This window comes from Xyrauchen texanus, chromosome 15 (genome assembly GCF_025860055.1).
Source record: "Xyrauchen texanus isolate HMW12.3.18 chromosome 15, RBS_HiC_50CHRs, whole genome shotgun sequence".
NCBI lineage: Eukaryota > Metazoa > Chordata > Actinopteri > Cypriniformes > Catostomidae > Xyrauchen > Xyrauchen texanus.
In genome coordinates, this window is record NC_068290.1 from 34,231,562 (window position 1) to 34,253,928 (window position 22,367).

Sequence of the window (22,367 nt, forward strand, 5' to 3'; positions counted from 1 at the left end):
TGTTTCACCGTTGCCCTTTGTTTACCTTTTTTGTCCCTTTTGTATTCCGTAGTTTTCACTTTTGTCCTTTGTTTAGCTCCACAGTCTCCCTGTTAGCATTCGTGTTCTCTGTCATTGTTTTCACCTGTCCTCATTAGTTTACCATTGGTTTCTGTTCATTCACCTAGTTATCTTGTTTGAGTCCTGCTTGTTCATTGGTTCCTGTCTTCCCATGTCCACGTATTTAAACCCTGTCTGTTTGTTTAGTCACTGTCTATCGTTGAATGTTGTTAGCCCGGTATGTGTTCCCTGCCTGTTTTCCTCAGTCTTGTGTTTATTTCCCCATCGAGGGTTTTTCCTTTGTTCCCGTGTTTTCCGTGTACCTGCCTTGTTTGCTTCTCAATAAAGTTGAACTGCACTTGGATCCGCATCTCCTCGTCTGCCTTCGCTGCCCATTCGTAACAGAACGATAGACCAACTATGGATCCAGCGGTTCAACGAGCAAACTACCACCTGCTCTGCTTGAAGCAAGAAGACCGCCCTATAGAGGACCACATCCGCGACTTCCTTAAGCTGGCGAGTATTTCGGATTTCCCGGACTACTCTCTGGTGGTCTTCTTCAGGGGCAATCTGCACCCCGCACTGAAGGAGCAGCTGCCACAGGCGACGCGTGACTGGACCCTCCGCGACTTCCTGTTGGCGACCCTACTTGTGTGCGCCTCACCGCTCGCGGTGGGCGTTGCTGAGAAGGACCCTGCCTCACCGTCCACAGTGGTGTCTCTTCAGCCACCCCCGGCGCCCCTGGTAACACCAACTCCACCTGTCAACGAGGTCACCCTCACGTCAGTCGCCTTCCACGAGCCAGCACGGCCCTCTTCGTCTGCCCGGAGGAGGGAGAGAAGACGGGCTTCCGCCTTCCGGTCCACGCCGGCCCCGGTCTTCGAGCCTGTGCCCATGCCTTCCACGGTCAGCGAGCCTGTGCCCACGCCTTCCACGGTGAGCGAGCCAGCGCCTACGCATGTCACTGTGAGCGAGATTGCGCCTACGCATGTCACTGTGAGCGAGCCTGCGCCTACGCATGTCACTGTGAGCGAGCCTGCGCCTACGCATGTCACTGTGAGCGAGCCTGCGCCAACGCATGTCACTGTGAGCGAGCCTGTTGCCTCAGAAGTCAGTGAGCCAGTGCCTGTCGCCTCGACCGTCCCCGAGCCAGTGCCTGTACCCTCGACCGTCCAAGAGCCAGCGCCAGTAGCCAGGACCGTCCAAGAGCCAGCGCCAGTAGCCTCGACCGTCCCCGAGCCAGCGCCTGTAGCCTCGACCGTCCCTGAGCCAGCGCCTGTAGTCTCGACCGTCCCTGAGCCAGCATCTGTAGCCATGACCGTCCAAGCGGCAACGCCTCCCGAGCTTTCCAGAGCTCCGCCTCCCGAGCTTTCCAGAGCTCCGCCTTCCGAGCTTTCCAGAGCTCCGCCTTCCGAGCTTTCTAGAGCTCCGCCTTCCGAGCTTTCTAGAGCTCCGCCTTCCGAGCTTTCCAGAGCTCCGCCTTCCGAGCTTTCCAGAGCTCTGCCTTCCGAGCTTTCCAGAGCTCCGCCTTCCGAGTCTCCCGAGCTTTCCAGAGCTCCGCCTCCCGAGCTTTCCAGAGCTCCGCCTTCCGAGCCTCCCGAGCTTTCCAGAGCTCCACCTTCCGAGCTTTCCAGAGCTCCGCCTACCGAGTCTTCCAGGGCTCCTCTCGAGCTTCCCAGAGCTCCGCCTCTCAAGCCTCCCAGGGCTCCTCCTCTCGAGCCTTCCAGGGCTCCTCCTCTCGAGCCTCCCAGGGCTCCGCCTCTCAAGCCTCTCGAGCCTTCCAGGGCTCCTCCTCTCGAGCCTCCCAGGGCTCCGCCTCTCAAGCCTCTCGGGCCTTCCTGGGCTCCGCCTCTCGGGCCTTCCAGGGCTCCGCCTCTCAAGCCTCTCGAGCCTTCAAGGGCTCCGCCTCCAGAGCCTCTCGATTCTTCCACGGCCCTTCTCCCCGAGCCTTCCAGGGCTCCTCCTCTCGAGCCTCCCAGGGCTCCGCCTCTCAAGCCTCTCGGGCCTTCCAGGGCTCCGCCTCTCAAGCCTCTCGGGCCTTCCAGGGCTCCGCCTCTCAAGCCTCTCGAGCCTTCCAGGGCTCCGCCTCCCGAGCCTCTCGAGTCTTCCACGGCCCTTCTCCCCGAGCCTCCTACGGCTCCACCTCCAGAGCCTCCTACGGCTCCACCTCCAGAGCCTCCTACGGCTCCGCCTCCCGAGCCTCCTACGGCTCAGCTCCCAGAGACTCCAGAGCTTCCTACGGCTCCGCCTCTCGAGCCTCCTACGGCTCCGCCTCCCGAGCCTCCTACGGCTCTGCCCCCAGAGACTCCAGAGCTTTCTAGGGCTCCGCCTCTCGAGCATCCTACGGCTCCACCTCTCGAGCCTTCCAGGGCTCCTCCTCTCGAGCCTCCCAGGGCTCTGCCTCTCAAGCCTCTCGAGCCTTCCAGGGCTCCTCCTCTCGAGCCTCCCAGGGCTCCGCCTCTCGAGCCTCTCGGGCCTTCCAGGGCTCCGCCTCTCAAGCCTCTCGGGCCTTCCAGGGCTCCACCTCTCAAGCCTCTCGAGCCTTCCAGAGCTCCGCCTCCCGAGCTTTCCAGAGTTCCGCTTCCCGAGCTTTCCAGAGCTCCGCCTCCCGAGCTTTCCAGAGCTCCACCTTCCGAGCCTCCCGAGCTTTCCAGAGCTCCGCCTTCCGAGCTTTCCAGAGCTCTGCCTACCGAGTCTTCCAGGGCTCCTCTCGGGCCTCCCAGGGCCCCGCCTCTCGAGCCTCCCAGGGCTCCTGCTCTCGAGCCTTCCAGGGCTCCTCCTCTCGAGCCAACCAGGGCTTCGCCTCTCAAGCCTCTCGAGCCTTCCAGGGCTCCTCCTCTCGAGCCTCCCAGGGCTCCGCCTCTCAAGCCTCTCGGGCCTTCCAGGGCTCCGCCTCTCAAGCCTCTCGGGCCTTCCAGGGCTCCGCCTCTCAAGCCTCTCGAGCCTTCCAGGGCTCCGCCTCCAGAGCCTCTCGAGTCTTCCACGGCCCTTCTCCCCGAGCCTCCTACGGCTCCACCTCCCGGGCTTTCCAGAGCTCCGCCTCCCGAGCTTTCCAGAGTTCCGCTTCCCGAGCTTTCCAGAGCTCCGCCTCCCGAGCTTTCCAGAGCTCCGCCTCCCGAGCTTTCCAGAGCTCCACCTTCCGAGCCTCCCGAGCTTTCCAGAGCTCCGCCTTCCGAGCTTTCCAGAGCTCTGCCTACCGAGTCTTCCAGGGCTCCTCTCGGGCCTCCCAGGGCCCCGCCTCTCGAGCCTCCCAGGGCTCCTGCTCTCGAGCCTTCCAGGGCTCCTCCTCTCGAGCCTCCCAGGGCTTCGCCTCTCAAGCCTCTCGAGCCTTCCAGGGCTCCTCCTCTCGAGCCTCCCAGGGCTCCGCCTCTCAAGCCTCTCGGGCCTTCCAGGGCTCCGCCTCTCAAGCCTCTCGGGCCTTCCAGGGCTCCGCCTCTCAAGCCTCTCGAGCCTTCCAGGGCTCCGCCTCCAGAGCCTCTCGAGTCTTCCACGGCCCTTCTCCCCGAGCCTCCTACGGCTCCACCTCTTGGGCTTTCCAGAGCTCCGCCTCCCGAGCTTTCCAGAGTTCCGCTTCCCGAGCTTTCCAGAGCTCCGCCTCCCGAGCTTTCCAGAGCTCCGCCTTCCGAGCCTCCCGAGCTTTCCAGAGCTCCGCATTCCGAGCTTTCCAGAGCTCCGCCTACCGAGTCTTCCAGGGCTCCTCTCGAGCCTTCCAGGGCTCTTCCTCTCGAGCCTCCCAGGGCTTCGCCTCTCAAGCCTCTCGGGCCTTCCCGGGCTCCGCCTCTCAAGCCTCTCGGGCCTTCCAGGGCTCCGCCTCTCAAGCCTCTCGAGCCTTCCAGGGCTCCGCCTCCAGAGCCTCTCGAGTCTTCCACGGCCCTTCTTCCCGAGCCTCCTACGGCTCCACCTCCAGAGCCTCCTATGGCTCCACCTCCAGAGCCTCCTACGGCTCCGCCTCCAGAGCCTCCTACGGATCTGCTCCCAGAGACTCCAGAGCTTCCTAGGGCTCCACCTCTCGAGCCTCCTACGGCTCCGCCTCTCGAGCCTCCTACGGCTCCGCCTCCCGAGCCTCCTACGGCTCTGCCCCAGAGACTCCAGAGCTTTCTAGGGCTCTGCCTCTCGAGCATCCTACGGCTCCACCTCTCGAGCCTCCTTCGGCTCCGCCTCCCGAGCCTCCTACGGCTCCGCCTCCAGAGCCTCCTACGGCTCTGCTCCCAGAGACTCCAGAGCCTTCTAGGGCTCCGCCTCTAGAGCGCCCTACAGCTCTTCTCCCCGAGCCTCCTTCGGCTCCGCCTCCCGAGCCTCCTACGGCTCCGCCTCCCGAGCCTCCTACGGCTCTGCTCCCAGAGCCTCCCGAGCCTCCTACGGCTCTGCTCCCAGAGCCTCCCGAGCCTCCTACGGCTCCGCCTCCCGAGCCTCCTGCGGCTCCGCCTCCTGAGCCTCCTACAGCTCCGCCTCCTGAGCCTCCCACTGGTTTAATACCCATCTCAGCTGGTTTAAATATTGTGCTTCTGTTGTGCTGGAGCTCTTTGAATTGTGATTGGTGTATACTTTAGGGCTCAGACCCCAATCATTGCTGCTTGCAGATATATTATTACCATTATTATTAGTCCTATAGACATTTATCTCTTTCAAAACTAGAATCTAAACTAGAACTAAAACCTTTTGGTGGAAATTTTGTTGTTTGTTAAGATTGAAAATTTGTATTATTATTATTATTACTATTATTAATGCATAACATTTTAGTGATTGATTATTGCTTGATTGATTAATTTATTATCGATTATTGTAGGTCAACCCCATCACTGCCATTACCAGTGTTTGAAATAAGTATTTATTTCTGTTAACAGGCATGTTTATTGGTAGAAAGTCAAGTAGTGTGTAATAAAACCAAGGTTACTTATATTATGTCTTACTACATTCATCATTTGACAATATTTATCAAAATACACTAGGGGTTAATTTTTTTTGGATTTCTGTGTTTCCACCAGACAACTGGAGTACAAATAGACGTGCTGTGTGGCAGGTGCCATTTACACCTAGTGCATATGTTATTACTTTGTACTTGATTGTTGTACCACCTGACATTTAGAGACACTAAATCAAAACGTTTGTTCATAATGTAAAAGTTTTTATTTTTATTTAAACCATATGAAGGTTGAAACCAGCATTAAAATTCCTAAGAACCTGGCACATTCATTTTAAACAAGATTTTGTAGGTACGTCATTGACCTATATGCTAGTATCTACACATGCAAGTATATATATATATAAGTATCACATATGCAAGTATAAAGGCATGACACTTTGTAACACAGCAAAATGTCCAAATATGGCAGCTAGCATGGTCACAGAAAAAGAATGCATTGTGGATGCATCACTGTGTAAACACCTGATCCATTAAAGGAGGACCTAATAGAACAAAAACTACATACTGAGATTGGTATTTATGACAAAAGCGTGATGACTATCCAAACATTTCTGTCTCTTGGTTTTGGTGTTTACTTTAGATCTTATGTAATCTGTTACTCTTCAAATGGGGGGTGGGGGGGATTTCCCCGTAACAGTCATTTTCCAATTGCAACAAATGACTCATGTATGAGGTGTGATATTGTTATGCAGATATTTTTTCAATTATGCCCAAAGCCGTTCATTGAATCTGCTTTTCCTCTTTTTCTGTTTCATAAATGTTTTACACTAATTAAGTTGTCAATTTAAGAGATTTTACTAAAGATTTAATCAATGTCAGTAAGATTAGATATTACAAAGCTCATATTTGTGTATCATGATAACATGATACACAATTATGATGACTAGTTCTCATTCCAGTTTCAATGATATTTACCATTGGGAAGTCAAATGACCTTTACCTTAACAAAGAGCTGCATTTGTATTTCTATGTCAGATTATATGTAAGGCAACATAAAGTGGAAAATGTGAACTCAATCACAACTTAATCATCAGTCACATGATATGCTGAGAAAAGTCAAAAACATTTGTCATGTAATTGCTCTTTTAAAGATACAATGATTAATACATTACATTGCATAAAATGATTCAAAAAATAACATATAACATCACATCGTATAATATAATTATATAGTTTAGATGTGTGATAATTTATTACCACTTGCAGGTTCCTGCTTGTGGTAATAAATTAGCACACAACTATATGTATAGCTATCTAGTATATGTATATACTTTAGTATACAGTATACTGTAGTATACTCTACTGTATATTCTCTATAATACAGATATATTTGTATTATTTGTATATATTTGTAAAATATATATACACATACATATGTAATATAGCCAAAACATTAGCCCAAACATTATGACCACACACAGGTGAAGCAAATAACATTTGTACGTGAGCGCTGTTTACCCGGGGAAGTGATGGCACCATGATGCACTGTGGGAAGACGACAAGCCAGTGGAGTGAGTGTGATGCTCTAGGCAATGTTCTGCTGGGAAACCCTTGTTCCGACTATTTATGTGGACATCAATTTGACATGTGCCACCTACCTAAACATCATTGCAGACCAGGTACACCCCTTCATGGCAATGGCATTCCCTGATGGCAGTGGTCTCTTTCAGCAGGATAATGCGCCCTGCCACACTGCACACATTGGTCAGGAATGGTTTGAGGAACATAATGATGAGTTCAAGGTGTTGCCCTGGCCTCCGAATTCCCCAGATCTCAATCTGATTGAGCATCTGTGGGATGTACTGGACAAACAAGTCCAATCCATGACAGCTCTACCTCACAACACAGCTGATAATGTCTACCCCCACAGAATGAATCCATAACTAATGCAACTTTCAATGTAAAGCATTAAAAGGTTTCATCTTACAGAGGTTGAAACATATAATTAAAACTAAAACTACAGATAAATAAACAGTAGCACATTGTGACCAGACTTGTCACAAGTCCTTCCCTCTGTGTGGGTGGGAGACTAAGGTGACATTAAAAGGCATGAAAGCCCTTCCTTCTTCCTATCTTGTTAGGACGAGACAGCAAAATGGTAAGTAAAGAATTAAAAAAAATTATATAAATAGGGAAATTAATTATTTTAAATGTAAATACATGTGATTCTGCTTGTAATTGTACATTGTTACTGTTATAATTAATAAAAATAACCTAATATTTGTGACATGGAAATTTTAATTTAAAATACTACCAATGTGCTTTTAAATTGTACAAAATAGGAATATTCTTTAATTTTGATATATTAGAAATATTGGTAAAACTTTACACTATGGTTCCATTTGTAAACATTAGCTAACATGCAAAGTTAACATGAACTACCAATGAACAATACTTTTACAGCATTTACTAATCTTGGTTCGTTTTAATAACATTTTTATAATCAAAAGTTGCATATGTTAACATTAGTTAATGCTCTGTGAACTAACAAGAACTAACAATGAACAATTGTTTATTTTAGCCTATTATCAAGCATTAACCATGTTTAACAAACTCTGTAAAATAATATTGTTCATTGTTAATTCATGTTATTTAATAGTGCATTTAATAACACCAACGAATTGAACCTTTTTGTAAAGTCTTACCGAGATATTGTCATTTTGAAAATCAGTTTGCTCTAGTGGCGATGCTGCTCGCATTTGGTACTGATGCATTGACAGTAGAGGTCCCAACTTACCAGCATAAGGACCCTGGCACAGGGGACATGCTCACATGCACACGCTGCCCCCCTGGAACCCACATGCTCTCGCACTGTTCTCCCACACAAGACACCGTCTGCACTCGCTGTCCAGAGGACCATTTCACGCAGTTCTGGAACTACTTACCCAAATGCCTGTACTGCAGCACCTTCTGCGTGGAGAATCAATATGTTCATGAAGAATGCTCCCCTACAAACAACCGAGTGTGTGTATGTCAAGACGGTCATTACTGGTATGCAGACTTCTGCATCAAGCACACGGAGTGTCCGTCTGGATACGGCGTCCAGAAGAATGGTAATTGACACGTTTCTGGGGTGTTTTATTTTCTGTGCTTCTTGTCCATAAATTAAGTTTGAGAAACATTTTTAAATGTGTCCACAGGTACCGTTCACAGTGATACAAAGTGCGAAAGGTGTCCGCGAGGCACGTTTTCTGCGGTCACGTCATCGAGCGCGGCGTGCGTAAAGCACACCAATTGCGCATCGAAGGATCTCGTTTTGGCGCTGAAGGGAAACGGTTGGCATGACAACATATGCTCGACATGCGAGAATCTTCAGAGTGACGGTAATTTCACGGAGCTTTCTTTGGCCATCAATGGCTTATATTCTGTTTGGGTTCTGAGAGTCCAACCAATAATAATCTGAACCTCAAATACATTTAAGGGACCTAAATGGGTTGCCAGGCATTGAGACTGATTATTAATATGTTTTCATATTCAATTTATCAATATTTTCACCCTAAGATTATCTGATGCACACGTTGAAGAATTTGGTTCCCCTTCTGTCACTCACTCAACGTTGTGTCGAATGAAGTGACACAAGGGGTCTTCCTGGGATGCCAAACCTCTGAACCTGAGAAAAGGCCAATGTTAAGTTGGCAGACAGAATTTGTATGCCCCACCCCAGACAAGCGAGTGCCAGTCAGAATTTTTCTTTGGAGCCGAACGGTTGTGCAACAAGCAAGCTGAAGTTCACCACTGGTTCACTCACATCTGTCAGCGAGAAGCATTGCTGTTGGATCTATGGCGCATTTTCAGCTGGGGTTCTCTCTCTCAGATTTTACAATCTCAGGGTTGAGTCGGTCTCATCCCGTGTTATGTCAGGTCCGAGCCGAGGCGGTAGAACTCGGTAACCTGGCACAACCGCCCGGGTGTTCCGCTTGCACACAGCGCCCTTCACCAAGTTGATCCATTGTGCCTTCTATCCCAGGTTAGCCACTAAGCATCACTCCCTGGATGTTCTCCTCCCTAGCCTTCTGGCCTGCGAATTCAGCGGAGTAATTCACGTCCAGACCCACTACGAGTCACAGGTGCTCTGTACTGGGGTCAGGCTCCACGGGCTTAGTTCCCTTTCCAGGCAAACTCCCCGTGATGTATTCACCGCGGTACGGTCCCCCTGTCGGCAGGCCCGCATTTCCCTCGGGCTGCCCTGCTGCCCCGGTCACTGTGCTTGTAGAGTCCCCTCTCATTAGGCTGGACCTACCACCGTGCCATTTCCCACGTACGGCTTCACAACCCTTGTGGTGTATTTGCCACATGTTACCTCCCGCTAGACTGGGCAGGATGTGGCCTCCACAGGATCTTTTCCCCCTGAAAGAATAGGACCGGGAAAGACCGCCTTCTCCGACGCATTTCATAGCGTTAAGATGGCCCCAGCCACTTCACGTCCTATGTGAGAGACATAGTGAGAGAAAAGGCCGGGCGTGTTCCCATGCTAGTCATGTAGCACCTGTTCCCCCCCTCAGGGTTGTGGGGAACCTAAGGTCTGTATGTGACATCTCTTTGGGGGCGTTGGGGAGGGCTATGTGCAGCCAACACAGGTGCCTCTAGCACGCAGTAGCCTGCTTGCACCTGTCTCGACAGTTCACGTAACACGGTCAGTGAGTGGTGTTTTTAGATGGGACCCCTTGTGTCACTTCATACGACACAACATCGAGTGAGTGACAGAAGGGGAACGTCATGGTTACTGTTGTAACCTCCGTTCCCCGAGGGAAGGAACGAGACGTTGTGTCCCTCCTGCCACAGCACTAGACCTAACACTGTAAACGGCCGTACCTTATTTTCGGCTGCTCACTGCAAAATCCTGACTGGCACTCGCTGCCCCGCTTCCCTTTATACCAGTATGTCTGGGGTGGGGCATGCAAATTCTGTCTGCCAACTTGATATTGGCCTTTTCTCAGGTTCAGAGGTACGTTTGGTGTCACAGGAAGACCCCTTGTGTCACTTCATTCGACACAACGTCTCGTTCCTTCCCTCGGAGAACGGAGGTTACAACAGTAACCATGACGATTTATTTAAATGTATTCTTGATGGGGTCAAATTGAACCCAAACAGAAATACAACATACAACACACATAAAATATACAGCATACCCCAAACTGTAAGTCAATAAAAAGTGAGGATGATATCAATGTCTATTTGTTTGTTTGTTTGTTTGTTTGTTTCACTGGGATATATTTACTTTTCCTGTCTAGGTGGTGTAACCATTCTGAAAAGAATCCTGCCTGACTTCTTTGCACATGAAAAAATTCGGCTATACAAATTGAAGAGATTTGTGAGGCATGATTTGGGTCAGAGAATAAAAGGAAAACGCTCTCTCACTTCCAGAGAGCAAATCTTATATTACATTTCAGAGTGGATTAGAGACGCTAGTATGGACCAGTTGAATAAATTACCAATGGTGCTTGGAGAAAGAAACATCCTCAATACTGCAGAAAAACTCTCAAAAATTCTAAAGGAGTTAGATGCCTCAAATTGTCTTATGAAAAATACAAAATGTAACACACTGTAAATGAGTTATGTTATAATAAAAAAAAAGATTTTTGGGATTCTCTTGTGTTAAGGCCATTAAACACCTGCTCATTGCATCATTGTGGCTGTTATTTAGACTATCTATATGAATGTACAAACATACGGAAGCGTATTGCATTCACTTGAGAAAAAAAAAAATCTACTCTGTTTTTCTGAATTAACGACTTAATTATCTCAGAATTATGAGATCATTTTTCATTAAAAAAAATATTTTGTTCTGTTTTTCTGAATTAATGAGATCCCTCAAAATCCTGCCAGGAGCTCTATTTTAGCTGGATTGCATGGAAGTAAACATGTCCCGCCTTTCAAGTTTAATCCGGTTTTATTTTACTTTGGGTCTGAGACAATTTATAGAGATATGTTTTAAAATTGGCCTTCAAAGACATTACTGTCTATGACATTTGTAATACTGTCATGGCTGAGACACGCTTTGATCTTCCAAAGGACACGAATCAAGCAATAGACTTGTACTTGCATTTAACACTAGACCTACCGGAATTCTAGAACTACTAGAATGGCCATAGCGGTCATTCTGACCGTTCATACTAGACTGTACCAAATGTCATGTCATATTTACATTCGAAACTTCTATTGAGGTTTTAGAATGAAGCTTCTAATGTCTGTCGTCATATTTTATGGCATCATCACCCTAAAAATGTATTGAATAAAATACAATAATATGGATCAAATGGAGCGCCAAGCGAACGCAGATAGTCCTACATAATACGATCTTTTTTTGTAATATATAATAGTGCTAGACTATACAAATACATAGGCCTATATATATTATATATTAGCTGCTAGACTGCCCCGGAAGGTGCGTGCCTCGCTTTGTGTCCAGCAAGTTTTTTCCACCACAGTGAAAATGTTTTCGAAAGTCTAAACGCCAACAAACATGGATTGAGGCGGAATCTCCTCATAGAAATGTAGAAATGTATTTTTCAATGGGCTAAGTGCTTTTAAAGGGGCATACACAAGAACATTTCTAAACTGGCTATACTTTCGAGCTTCATTGGATGATGCCTATCATCCAATTTAATATAAAAAATCAAATTTGTATCTGTAATTAGCTACAATAGCAAGATCTGTGGTTGTCGATGAACTAATACATTTTCACATTCATTAGAATTAAAATTTCGTGTCCTGGTGTTTATTATTAATATAACAGATTCATTTATTCATGGATTTTGATTCCAGTGGTGGCTGCATAGGATTGTTTCCAATTTCCAATAACTCCAGAGCGTTGTAAAGTCCAAAAGTCAACATGTTTTGAAAAAGGATAGATGTAATAATTTCCAAAATTCACAACATGTTTTTATCTAATGAAATATTCGCCTCAATCCATGTTTGTTGGCGTTTAGACTTTCGAAAACATTTTCACTGTGGTGGAAAAAACTTGCTGGACACAAAGCTGAGGCACGCACCTTCCGGGGCAGTCTAGCAGCTAATATATAATATATATAGGCCTATGTATTTGTATAGTCTAGCACTATTATATATTACAAAAAAGATCGTATTATGTAGGACTATCTATGTCGCTTAGCGCTCCATTTGATTCATATTATTCTATTTTATTCAATACATTTTTAGGGTGATGACGCCATAAAATATGACGACAGACATTAGAAGCTTCATTCTAAAACCTCAACAGAAGTTTCGAATGTAAATATGACATGACATTTGGTACAGTCTAGTATGAACGGTCAGAATGACCGCTATGGCTATTCTAGTAGTTCTAGAATTCCGGTAGTTCTCGTGTTAAATGCAAGTACAAGTCTATTGCTTGATTAGTGTCCTTTGGAAGATCAAAGCGTGTCTCAGCCATGACAGTATTACAAATGTCATAGACAGTAGGCTAATGTCTTTGAAGGCCAATTTTAAAACATATCTCTATAAATTGTCTCAGACCCAAAGTAAAATAAAACCGGATTAAACTTGAAAGGCGGGACATGTTTACTTCCATGCAATCCAGCTAAAATAGAGCTCCTGGCAGGATTTTGAGGGATCTCATTAATTCAGAAAAACAGAGCAAAAACTTTTTTTTCCATGAAAAATTATCTCGTAATTCTGAGATAATTAAGTCGTTAATTCAGAAAAACAGAGTAGATTTTTTTTTCTCAAGTGAACGCAATACGCTTCCGTACAAACAGCATGATACTGTGCTCATATTTTTTATACGCTCTATTGACATGATGTAATATTATGGTTTGAGCTAAAAGAAATATATATTCTGAATAATAATTGACCTTTTCTCATCTTAAGATGTGCATTCATCTGTAACACACACACAGCAACTGAACTATCAGTGGGAATGTTTCAACTTGTTCTGAGGAAATTTCAGCCCTTTTACTGACTTACAGACATGCATAGGTGTGTTTAGTATTGTTTAAAAGCAGAAATAGCGAGTGGGAGTCACGATTTGAAATGTCAAAGTTAAGTTTATCTCAGACAGGATACAAGGCTCCATCTCATCATAAACATGTGTCCACACTGTCTGAAAATACAACGAACAGATGTTACAGAGCAAAAGAGTCACTGTAAATGCCATGGTTTATTCTAGGAGACAGTGTCTTGCTCTAAGTTAAAGATCCATGAGCTTGAATTCTCTTCTAGTGGCTCAGTGTACCGCATTTCACTCATCTTTCGCCATTCTAAACAAGCACAGAAACCATAAAAGAGTTCAAGCAGCTAGCTTACCACAAATAAAGGCAAGGATGTTTCTGAGTATTTTCACTGGAAGTCACATGGACAACTGGTGGACATTATGAGGCTTTGCTCACTATGTCATTAGAGGGTGCCTTTTCTGTGGCAATAGACTTGTTCCTCTTCCCTTATTTGTCTCCCTCACTTGTGTAATTCAGGCCACTGTTTTTAATCATGGAAACTCCATGTTTCATTTCTACTGTTTTTAAACAATAAAATGAAATGCTGAGGAAGAAGGGAAAGCCATATTTTCACAGTAGGATTCCCCCATCGAAACAGGCCTCAGTAGGATGTGGACCAGCCTTTGCCCTTAAGAGACCTGGCACTTATAACAAATGGATCTACAAAATGCCCAGATAGTGTAAAAAATTCAAAATATTTTTAAGACAATTAGAAAATAATGCAAAGTAATTGGGCTGACTGACTGGGAGTGAGAGATGCTTTACCAAAACAATGGCGTAAAACACAACCTTAGAGACCTTTTATGTTATTTTGAGAAGTGTAAAAATATTTTTGGCTCATTATGAAACTGTGGTGGGTCAAATGATGTAATTCATGGGAACTACTGACTTAACACATAAGCTACACATAAATCACAAATACGTATTTTCTCAGGCACTTATTGAGTCTAAATAAATGCATAACTTACATCATTTCATTTGTACACCCAAATGACAATAGTCATAACATTCTGTTCATGTGTTGCACTTGCTATAGTTTACTTCAATTCTTCATCAAATAGCAAAGTCAAATGTAAATCAAGTCAATCACTGACACAACAGCGCCACCTTGATTGAGAAATACAATATATATTATGTATTTGTACACGCATATACAGTAGAATAATGATAACACACCATTGTTGTTCATTTATTGTTACACAGAAAATCAACTTATTTGAATGAATATAGATATAATTTCTCTTGTAATAAATATGGAAATTAGATGAGATTCCGGGCTATCAAAAACCTAAGGTATGTCTTTAAGGATTAAATTGTAATTGTAAATAGCGTGTGAACATTGTAAATTGCAATTACATTTTAAAATGTAATTTAAAGTAATTAATTTATGATTTGACTGTTCATTTACAATAAATTAATTAATTGTTAGACCACTCATTAAAAAGCTACATGTTTATTACTGTAATTAGTGTACCTCGCCTACAAATAGATTTCAGTTTTTTGAACCCTGAGTCTAGGTTTACTTTACTATAAATTTTAAACTCATTTAGACTTTAGACGTTATTTTAAGACCTAGAAACTTTAAAGCTTTCAAGCTTTTAAAGGAACAGTTCACCCAAAAATGAAAATTCTCTCATCATTTACTCACACTCATGCCATCCCAGATGTGTGACTTACTTTCTTCTGCTGAACACAAATTAAGAATTTTAGAAGAATATTTCAGCTCTGTAGGTCCATACAATGCAAGTGAATGGTGACCAGACATTTTGAAGGTCCAAAAATCTCATATAGGTAGCATAAAATAATCCAAAAAAATCCAGTGGTTTGATATGTCTTCTGAAGCGATGCAGTTGCTTTGGATGAGAAACAGATCAGCATTTTATTACGATAAATTTCAGAATGTGACAGTGAAATATTTATTATAAAGTTAAAAATATAATTTCAGAATAAAATCTGTTTATTTCAGTAAGCAGTATTTGCTAAAAACTGTACAATTGTTGTCAATAAATGTATTTTTAGGGCAATGTAACACTTTTAATAAAAAAATCTAATTAATGTTAAATCATACTCCATTTTCTCTGTAAAAAATATATATTTTTTACAATGGACAAAATCTTTTGTTACTGACATATATTTTACAGACATATCAGGTTAAAATTACATTTTCATATGTAAAAATGACGATGTTTACCTTTATCAAAAGGATAATGCCTGTTTGTTGTTGAGTAACAGGGAAAATGTGAATTGTGGGTGAATAAATGTATTTTAGGGGAATTTAACACTTTTATTTTAAATGATAGCCCACTGTATTTTCTCTGTAAAAATACATTTATTTAAAGTGTAGGACCAGTTTAACAAGAGGGTTAACGACAGAATAACATCTGAAATATCTACTTGTGATTGCCATGAATTGGGGATCATTTCATCTCTGTTATGGTGTAAGGGAATATTTCATTTACTGCTGGAACCTTGCCACCAATAGTGTACAAAATATGTTTTTTTTTTTCAACAGATTGTGAGTGAAAGGAGTTGCTAAACCTTCAGAAAATGTTGATCTACAGCCTCAAGTGGAGCTGTTTTCTTTTACAGTATAAGTGGTTTGCAATTTTTCCAACCATGTTACCAAAATTTGGGACATTTCTAAAAACAGTTAACATTTTTATTAGATTCTAGCAATCAACAACACATAAATAACATACTTATATACACTTATGAGAAAAAACAAACAAACAAAAATGCCACAGTGTGTAACAAGGTTGCAGATTTAGCCTTAAATGAACTTATTAGTCAGTTTTGAACTATAAGGGCTAGCTAGTTTGGGACCAAACGTTGGTTTTCGGTTATTGATTAGTTATTAATCAACTGATATTTCATATCTTGCAGATATTTGATGTATTGCAAATTACCTACTTTTTTAGCTACAGTATGTTCATTTTATGATAGGATATGTTTTATCTAACAAATTTGATAGTTCTCAAAAATAAATAAATACATAAATAAATACATGAATTGCTATGAAATGATTATAATGCTTTAGTGAGCAAAAAATAAAAACAAATAAATAATTATGAAATACACGAAAATGTATCCTATTTTGGAAAGTGACACTGAGTGACATCACATACACAAACATAACCTTTTATTAATTACTGTAGTAGAATAGCATTTAAAGGGAATATTTCAGCAGAAAAAAAGTGCATATTGCTTTTGGTGATAATATGGTCATATGTGTTTTACTATGGTAATGACTTGTATTCAGTATACTGCAGTGGGTTTGTATTTATTTTAGTTCAATATTGTCCTCTAGTGGTTCAAGGTCATTTTCATGAGACAATGCAGGGAGCCATTTAACAACATGGGAATTGTATTTGTTTATACCTTAATTTATATACACCTGTGAATATATTCCTTGGGTAAAAGTATTGGCTTGAGTGAGTGTGCTACGTATAAGAATAGTAACTATTATACAGTAACAGACAGCAAACATTAGATAGATTCTATTCTAGATCGGCACATATAAATCACCAGATAGCACCCTCACCTGAAACTGGAAACTTTGGCACACTAATAAGACAACTTCTCTGCTAACTAGAGACTGCAACAGTGGTCGCTTGTCCGATTCATTTTCTCCATTAACTGCAGTAAACTGTTATAAGTCTTAAACCAAACCAACCAGCTCCAAATTGAATCCCAACATTAGATTTTAAGCAAACACGTACTGGACAAAAGGACTTTGAAGCAGCCCACGTTTACTATGCCTTTATAAGGGAATGAATGAGCTACACATCCCTTATCATTCACTCATTATTTACTCACCCTTATGACTTCTCAGACCTGTTTGACTTTGTTTCTTCTGCAGAACACAAACAAAGATATTTTGAAGGATAAATCATGTGACTACAGCATGCAATGCAAGTCAACGGGGTCCTAAACGTTCATATAGGCGGCATAAAGGTAATCCAAAAACTTGAGATGTTTAATCCATGTCTTCTGAAGCGATACGATCAGATTTGTGTGAAAGACAGACCAAAATGTAACTCCTTTTTCACTATAATTCTTGCTATCTGCAAGTCTCCTAGGCGCAATTGTCACAATGATGAGTCACGAGTCCAAGTGCAAGTGAACAGTTTATTTGAGACGGATAGCACAGGGAGATACTCAAAACGCCGTGTTACAGGCGGGCGACCTAGAAGTAACAATCTAGCAAAGACGTAAACAGGACTGGAATATAGCGCGAACCCAAGTCAGCGTCAGGATCCAATCTCCCAGACGATCCCACAGAAGACTGGAGGTGTGGAGACAAACGGGTGGCGCCCACAAGGAACTAAGACACAGGAACTGGGTAACAGAATACAAACATGAATAACAAACCGACACCATCCATGACAATTACCAGCTAGATAAAGGCAGCTAACAAGCAGTAGTGATTAGTAGCAGCTGACGGCAGTGGAGTAATCAGCTGGTGCTAGGCAACAAACGAGCACTACACACACACACACACACACACACACACACACACCTATAAACACACCAACAGATGATGAAATGAACACATGGATCGATGAACCGTGACAGTACCCCCTCCCCTAAGAGTGCCTCCTGGCACTCCCAGGAGAGCCTACCTGACGATTGTAATCCTCGATAAGGGAGTGATCCAGTATGTCCCTAGCAGGAACCCAACTCCTCTCCTCCAGACCATAACCCTCCCAGTCCACCAAGTACTGGAATCCGCGTCCCCTCCGTCTAGAGTCCAGAATACGATTAACCAAATATGTAGGCTCCCCGTCTACGAGTCGCGGCGGTGGGGGAACCGGCATCGGCGGATTAAGGTTAGACCGAAAAACCGGTTTCAATTTGGAGACATGAAAGGCGGGGTGAATTCTCCTGTACGCTGGAGGAAGTTTGAGACGGACTGTCACCGGACTAATGATCTTGGTGACAGTGAACGGGCCGATAAATTTAGGAGCTAGTTTATTAGACACGGAACGGAGCGGAATATTCTTAGTAGAAAGCCACACCTTTTGACCCACAATGTACACGGGAGGCTTTGACCGGTGGCGATCGGCCTTGGCCTTAGTGCGCGCCCTCACCTGGAGCAGAGTCTCGCGGGCTCTGGTCCATGTGCGGTGTCACCTCTGGACGAAGGCGTGAGCAGAGGGGACCGCGACTTCAGATTCCAGACTGGGAAAAATAGGTGGCTGGTACCCTACGCTACCCTCAAATGGAGATAGGCCCGTGGATGACACTGGTAACGAGTTAAGTGCGTACTCCACCCATGAGAGCTTCTGGCTCCAGGAGGAAGGATTTTGAGAAACCAAACATCGCAACACTCTCTCTAAGTCTTGGTTGGCACACTCGGTCTGCCCGTTGCTCTGAGGGTGAAAACCAGAAGAAAGACTGACACTCGCCCCCAATAAACGACAAAACTCTCTCCAAAATTTGGAAATAAATTGGGGACCCCTGTCAGAGACCACGTCCATCGGGAGGCCATGTAATCGAAAGATGTGATCTACAACAGCAACCGCTGTCTCCTTGGCAGACGGTAATTTAGGCAAGGGAATGAAATGGGCCGCCTTCGAGAATCGGTCCACTACGGTCAAAACGACCGAATTGCCCTGGGAGGGCGGGAGGGCAGTGACAAAATCTAGCGCGATGTGGGACCAGGGTCTAGAAGGGACAGACAGCGGTTGGAGTAACCCATCCGGTGGGCGATTGGAAGTCTTACCACGAGCACAGACCGAACATGCCAATACAAAACTCCGAATGTCGCGAGCCATAGAGGGCCACCAGAATCGTTGCCTGACCAAAAAACTGGTGCGATTAGCTCCTGGGTGACATGCTATAGTGGAACAATGACCCCACCGGATTACGTCGGACCTTGACCCCTCCGGTACAAATAAGCGACTCGGTGGACAATCGGGCGGAGGCGATACCCCTTCTAAGGCTGCACGGACCTTCGACTTGACCTCCCAAACGAGTGTGGAGACAATTAGTCTCTCAAGAAAAATGCACTCGGGAGTAGACGGGCGAACGGAACGATCAAAAATATGAGATAAAGCATCAGGCTTGATGTTTTTGGAGCCCGGACGATACGACAAGGAAAACTCGAAACAACCGAAAAAAAGTGCCCACCGAGCCTGCCTGGAGTTGAGTAGTTTAGCTGATCTGATATACTCAAGGTTCTTATGATCAGTCCAGACAATAAAGGGTACCCCTGAACCCTCTAACCAATGACGCCATTGCTCCAACGCTAACTTGACTGCCAGCAACTCTCTGTTACCAATGTCATAATTACATTCCACAGGAGACAAACGATGAGAAAAAAACGCGCAAGGATGCATCTTGTCGTCTGCGGGCGAGCGCTGGGAAAGAACCGCTCCTACCCCCACCTCTGACGCGTCGACCTCCACCATAAACTGACGTGAAGGATCAGGGGCTATAAGAATGGGAGCTGAAACGAAGCGGCTCTTGAGGTTGGTAAATGCAGCTTCAGCTACACTAGACCACCTGAACGTCGTCTTGGAAGAGGTCAAGGCAGTCAGAGGAGCGGCTAGTTGGCTGAAATTGCGAATGAAACGCCAGTAAAAATTGGCGAACCCCAGAAACCTCTGTAGGGCCTTACGGGAATCTGGAGTTGGCCAATCCACCACAGCCTTAACCTTGTCGGGATCCATGCGCACCCCCTTGGAGGAGATGATATAACCCAGAAATGGAACCGACTGAGCATGGAATGAACATTTCTCCGCCTTGACAAAAAGCCCATTCTCTAACAGTCTCTGGAGCACTCGCCTGACGTGCTGAACGTGTTCCTGGAGAGAAGAAGAAAATATCAGTATGTCATCCAGGTAGACATATATGAACTGATCTACCATATCTTTCAGCACGTCATTCACGATTGCCTGGAAAACCGCAGGGGAGTTAGACAGGCCGAACGGCATGACCAAATATTCAAAGTGTCCCCTGGGGGTGTTAAAAGCAGTTTTCCATTCATCCCCCTTCCTTATGCGGACCAAATGATAAGCATTGCGTAAATCCAATTTTGTGAAGATGGATGCTCCCTGCAACCTCTCGAAGGCCGAAGACATCAACGGCAAAGGATAAGTATTCCTTACCGTGATGTTGTTCAACCCTCGGTAGTCAATACAAGGTCGCAGAGAGCCATCCTTCTTGCCCACAAAAAAGAACCCTGCCCCCGCTGGAGAAGAGGAGGGGCGGATGAACCCAGAGGCTAGAGAATCAGAAATATATTTCTCCATGGCCTGCCTTTCCGGAGCGGAAAGTGAGTATAACTTGCCTTTCGGCAGAGACATACCTGTCAGTAAATCAATGGCACAGTCATAGGGACGATGCGGAGGGAGAGAAGCAGCCCGAGACTTACTGAACACTTCCTTCAGGTCAAGATACTCACGTGGCATGTTAGATAGATCCGCGTGTTCATCCTGAAACACAACACAAGACACTGGAGAACACACAGACATTAAACAAGAAGCATGACAATATTCACTCCAAGACAAAACAGAATTCCTGCACCAATTAATATGCGGGTTATGGAGTGCCAGCCAGGGATGGCCAAGTACCACAGGAGCAGAAGGGGAGTGGATTAAAAGGAACTCGATCTCCTCAGAATGGTTACCAGAGGTAACGAGTCTCACTAAGGCCGTGGAGTGAGTAACAGAGGGTAACAGTTGGCCGTTAAGTGCTACTACAGAAATGGGTTGAGGGAGTGTCACCACAGGTATCATGAGTCTCTGAGCGAAGTTAAAGTCTAAAAAATTTCCCTCTGCCCCCGAGTCTATCAGAGCCTCACAGTCAACGCTCTGAGCAGAAAGTTTTAAACTGACAGTGAGATGAGTGGCAGAAAAAGAGGATTTAGTCAAAATAGATCCACCCGTCAGTAACCTCTTACCTACTGGCAGGCGCTGGCTTTTACCGGACATTGGAGAGCAATGTGGCCAACGGCTCCACAATATAAGCACAATCCTTTCTCTCTCCTTCTCTGCTTCTTCCTTTGCGATAGACGGGATCTGCCCATCTGCATAGGCTCAGGACCTGAAAAAGACTCTGCAGTTTCCACAGCAGGAAAAGATACGTTAGCCTGTGCAGCAGCCGGCCAACCTCACTGTGTTCGCGGTCCCCGTTGTCGTAGTCGCGAGTCCACCAGAATGGCTAGGTCGATGAGTTTATCCACCCCCGTGGGTAACTCCATAGATTTCATCCTTGATGTGCTCAGAGAGTCCGTGTAAAAACATGTCCCATTGAGCCTTCAAATTCCAGCCACACTCCGCAGCCAAGGTGCGGAACTCAATCGAATAGTCCGTGACTGAACGATCTCCTTGGCGCAACGCCGCGAGAATGCGCGCTGCGTCTCTACCGGAGGCTGCGCGATCAAAGACCTTTCTGAGCTCGTGTGAAAAGCTATCAAAAGAGTCACAACAAGGAAGTCGCTGTTCCCACACTGTAGTTCCCCAAGTCGCGGCTCTCCCCGATAAAAGTGTGATGACAAAAGCCACTTTAGATTCCTCAGTAGGGAATGATGAAGGTTGAAGAGAGATGTGCAGTGAACACTTCGCCAGAAATGAACGGCATAATTGAGGCTCACCGGAATAAAACGCTGGAGGTGGAAGACGTGGTTCAGTAGCTCAAATGGTCTGCGCGACCGAAACAGGTGGGCTTGTAGTCGCTTGACCTCGCACTGAAGCCGTCTCGGTTCTTAGCTGTTGCAACTGAGTGGTTAATTCGGAGACCTGGGTTACCAACGCCTGTATAGCATGACCCGTGGCCACCGCCTGTTCCTCCTGTTGTTGCATACGAGCCTCACTCCTGGATAGAATCTCTGTCAATTCGGTAACACTTGCTGGATTCATCTTAGGTCGGTTCGTTCTGTCACAATGATGAGTCACGAGTCCAAGTACAAGTGAACAGTTTATTTGAGACAGATAGCACAGGGAGATACTCAAAACGGCGCGTTACAGGCGGGTGACCTAGAAGTAACAATCTAGCAAAGAGGTAAACAGGACTGGAATATAGCGCGAACCCAAGTCAGCGTCAGGATCCAATCTCCCAGACGATCCCACAGAAGACTGGAGGTGTGGAGACAAACGGGTGGCGCCCACAAGGAACTAAGACACAGGAACTGGGTAACAGAATACAAACATGAATAACGAACCGACACCATCCATGACAATTACCAGCTAGATAAAGGCAGCTAACAAGCAGTAGTGATTAGTAGCAGCTGACGGCAGTGGAGTAATCAGCTAGTGCTAGGCAACAAACGAGCACTACACACACACACACACCTATAAACACACCAACAGATGACGAAATGAACACATGGATCGATGAACCGTGACAGCAATCATGAGAGAAGGTCGATTACACTTCATCACGCTTGATGCATGCTCTAGCACTGCACAGAAAGAAGGCTGATGTGCCATGCATAAGTTGGCTAGTGA

The 22,367-nt window shown here is 45.3% G+C and overlaps 1 protein-coding gene across 1 annotated transcript; it reads left to right on the forward strand.

Moving 5' to 3' along the window:
- Window positions 1–7,045: 7,045 nt before the first annotated feature.
- LOC127656404 (tumor necrosis factor receptor superfamily member 11B-like) lies at window positions 7,046–10,611 on the forward strand. Its single transcript, XM_052144724.1, has 4 exons — window positions 7,046–7,061; window positions 7,635–8,016; window positions 8,104–8,286; window positions 10,195–10,611. Exons 1-4 carry the CDS (start codon window positions 7,059–7,061, stop codon window positions 10,509–10,511), a joined length of 885 nt encoding a protein of 294 aa, XP_052000684.1. The 5' UTR covers window positions 7,046–7,058; the 3' UTR covers window positions 10,512–10,611.
- Window positions 10,612–22,367: the final 11,756 nt, after the last annotated feature.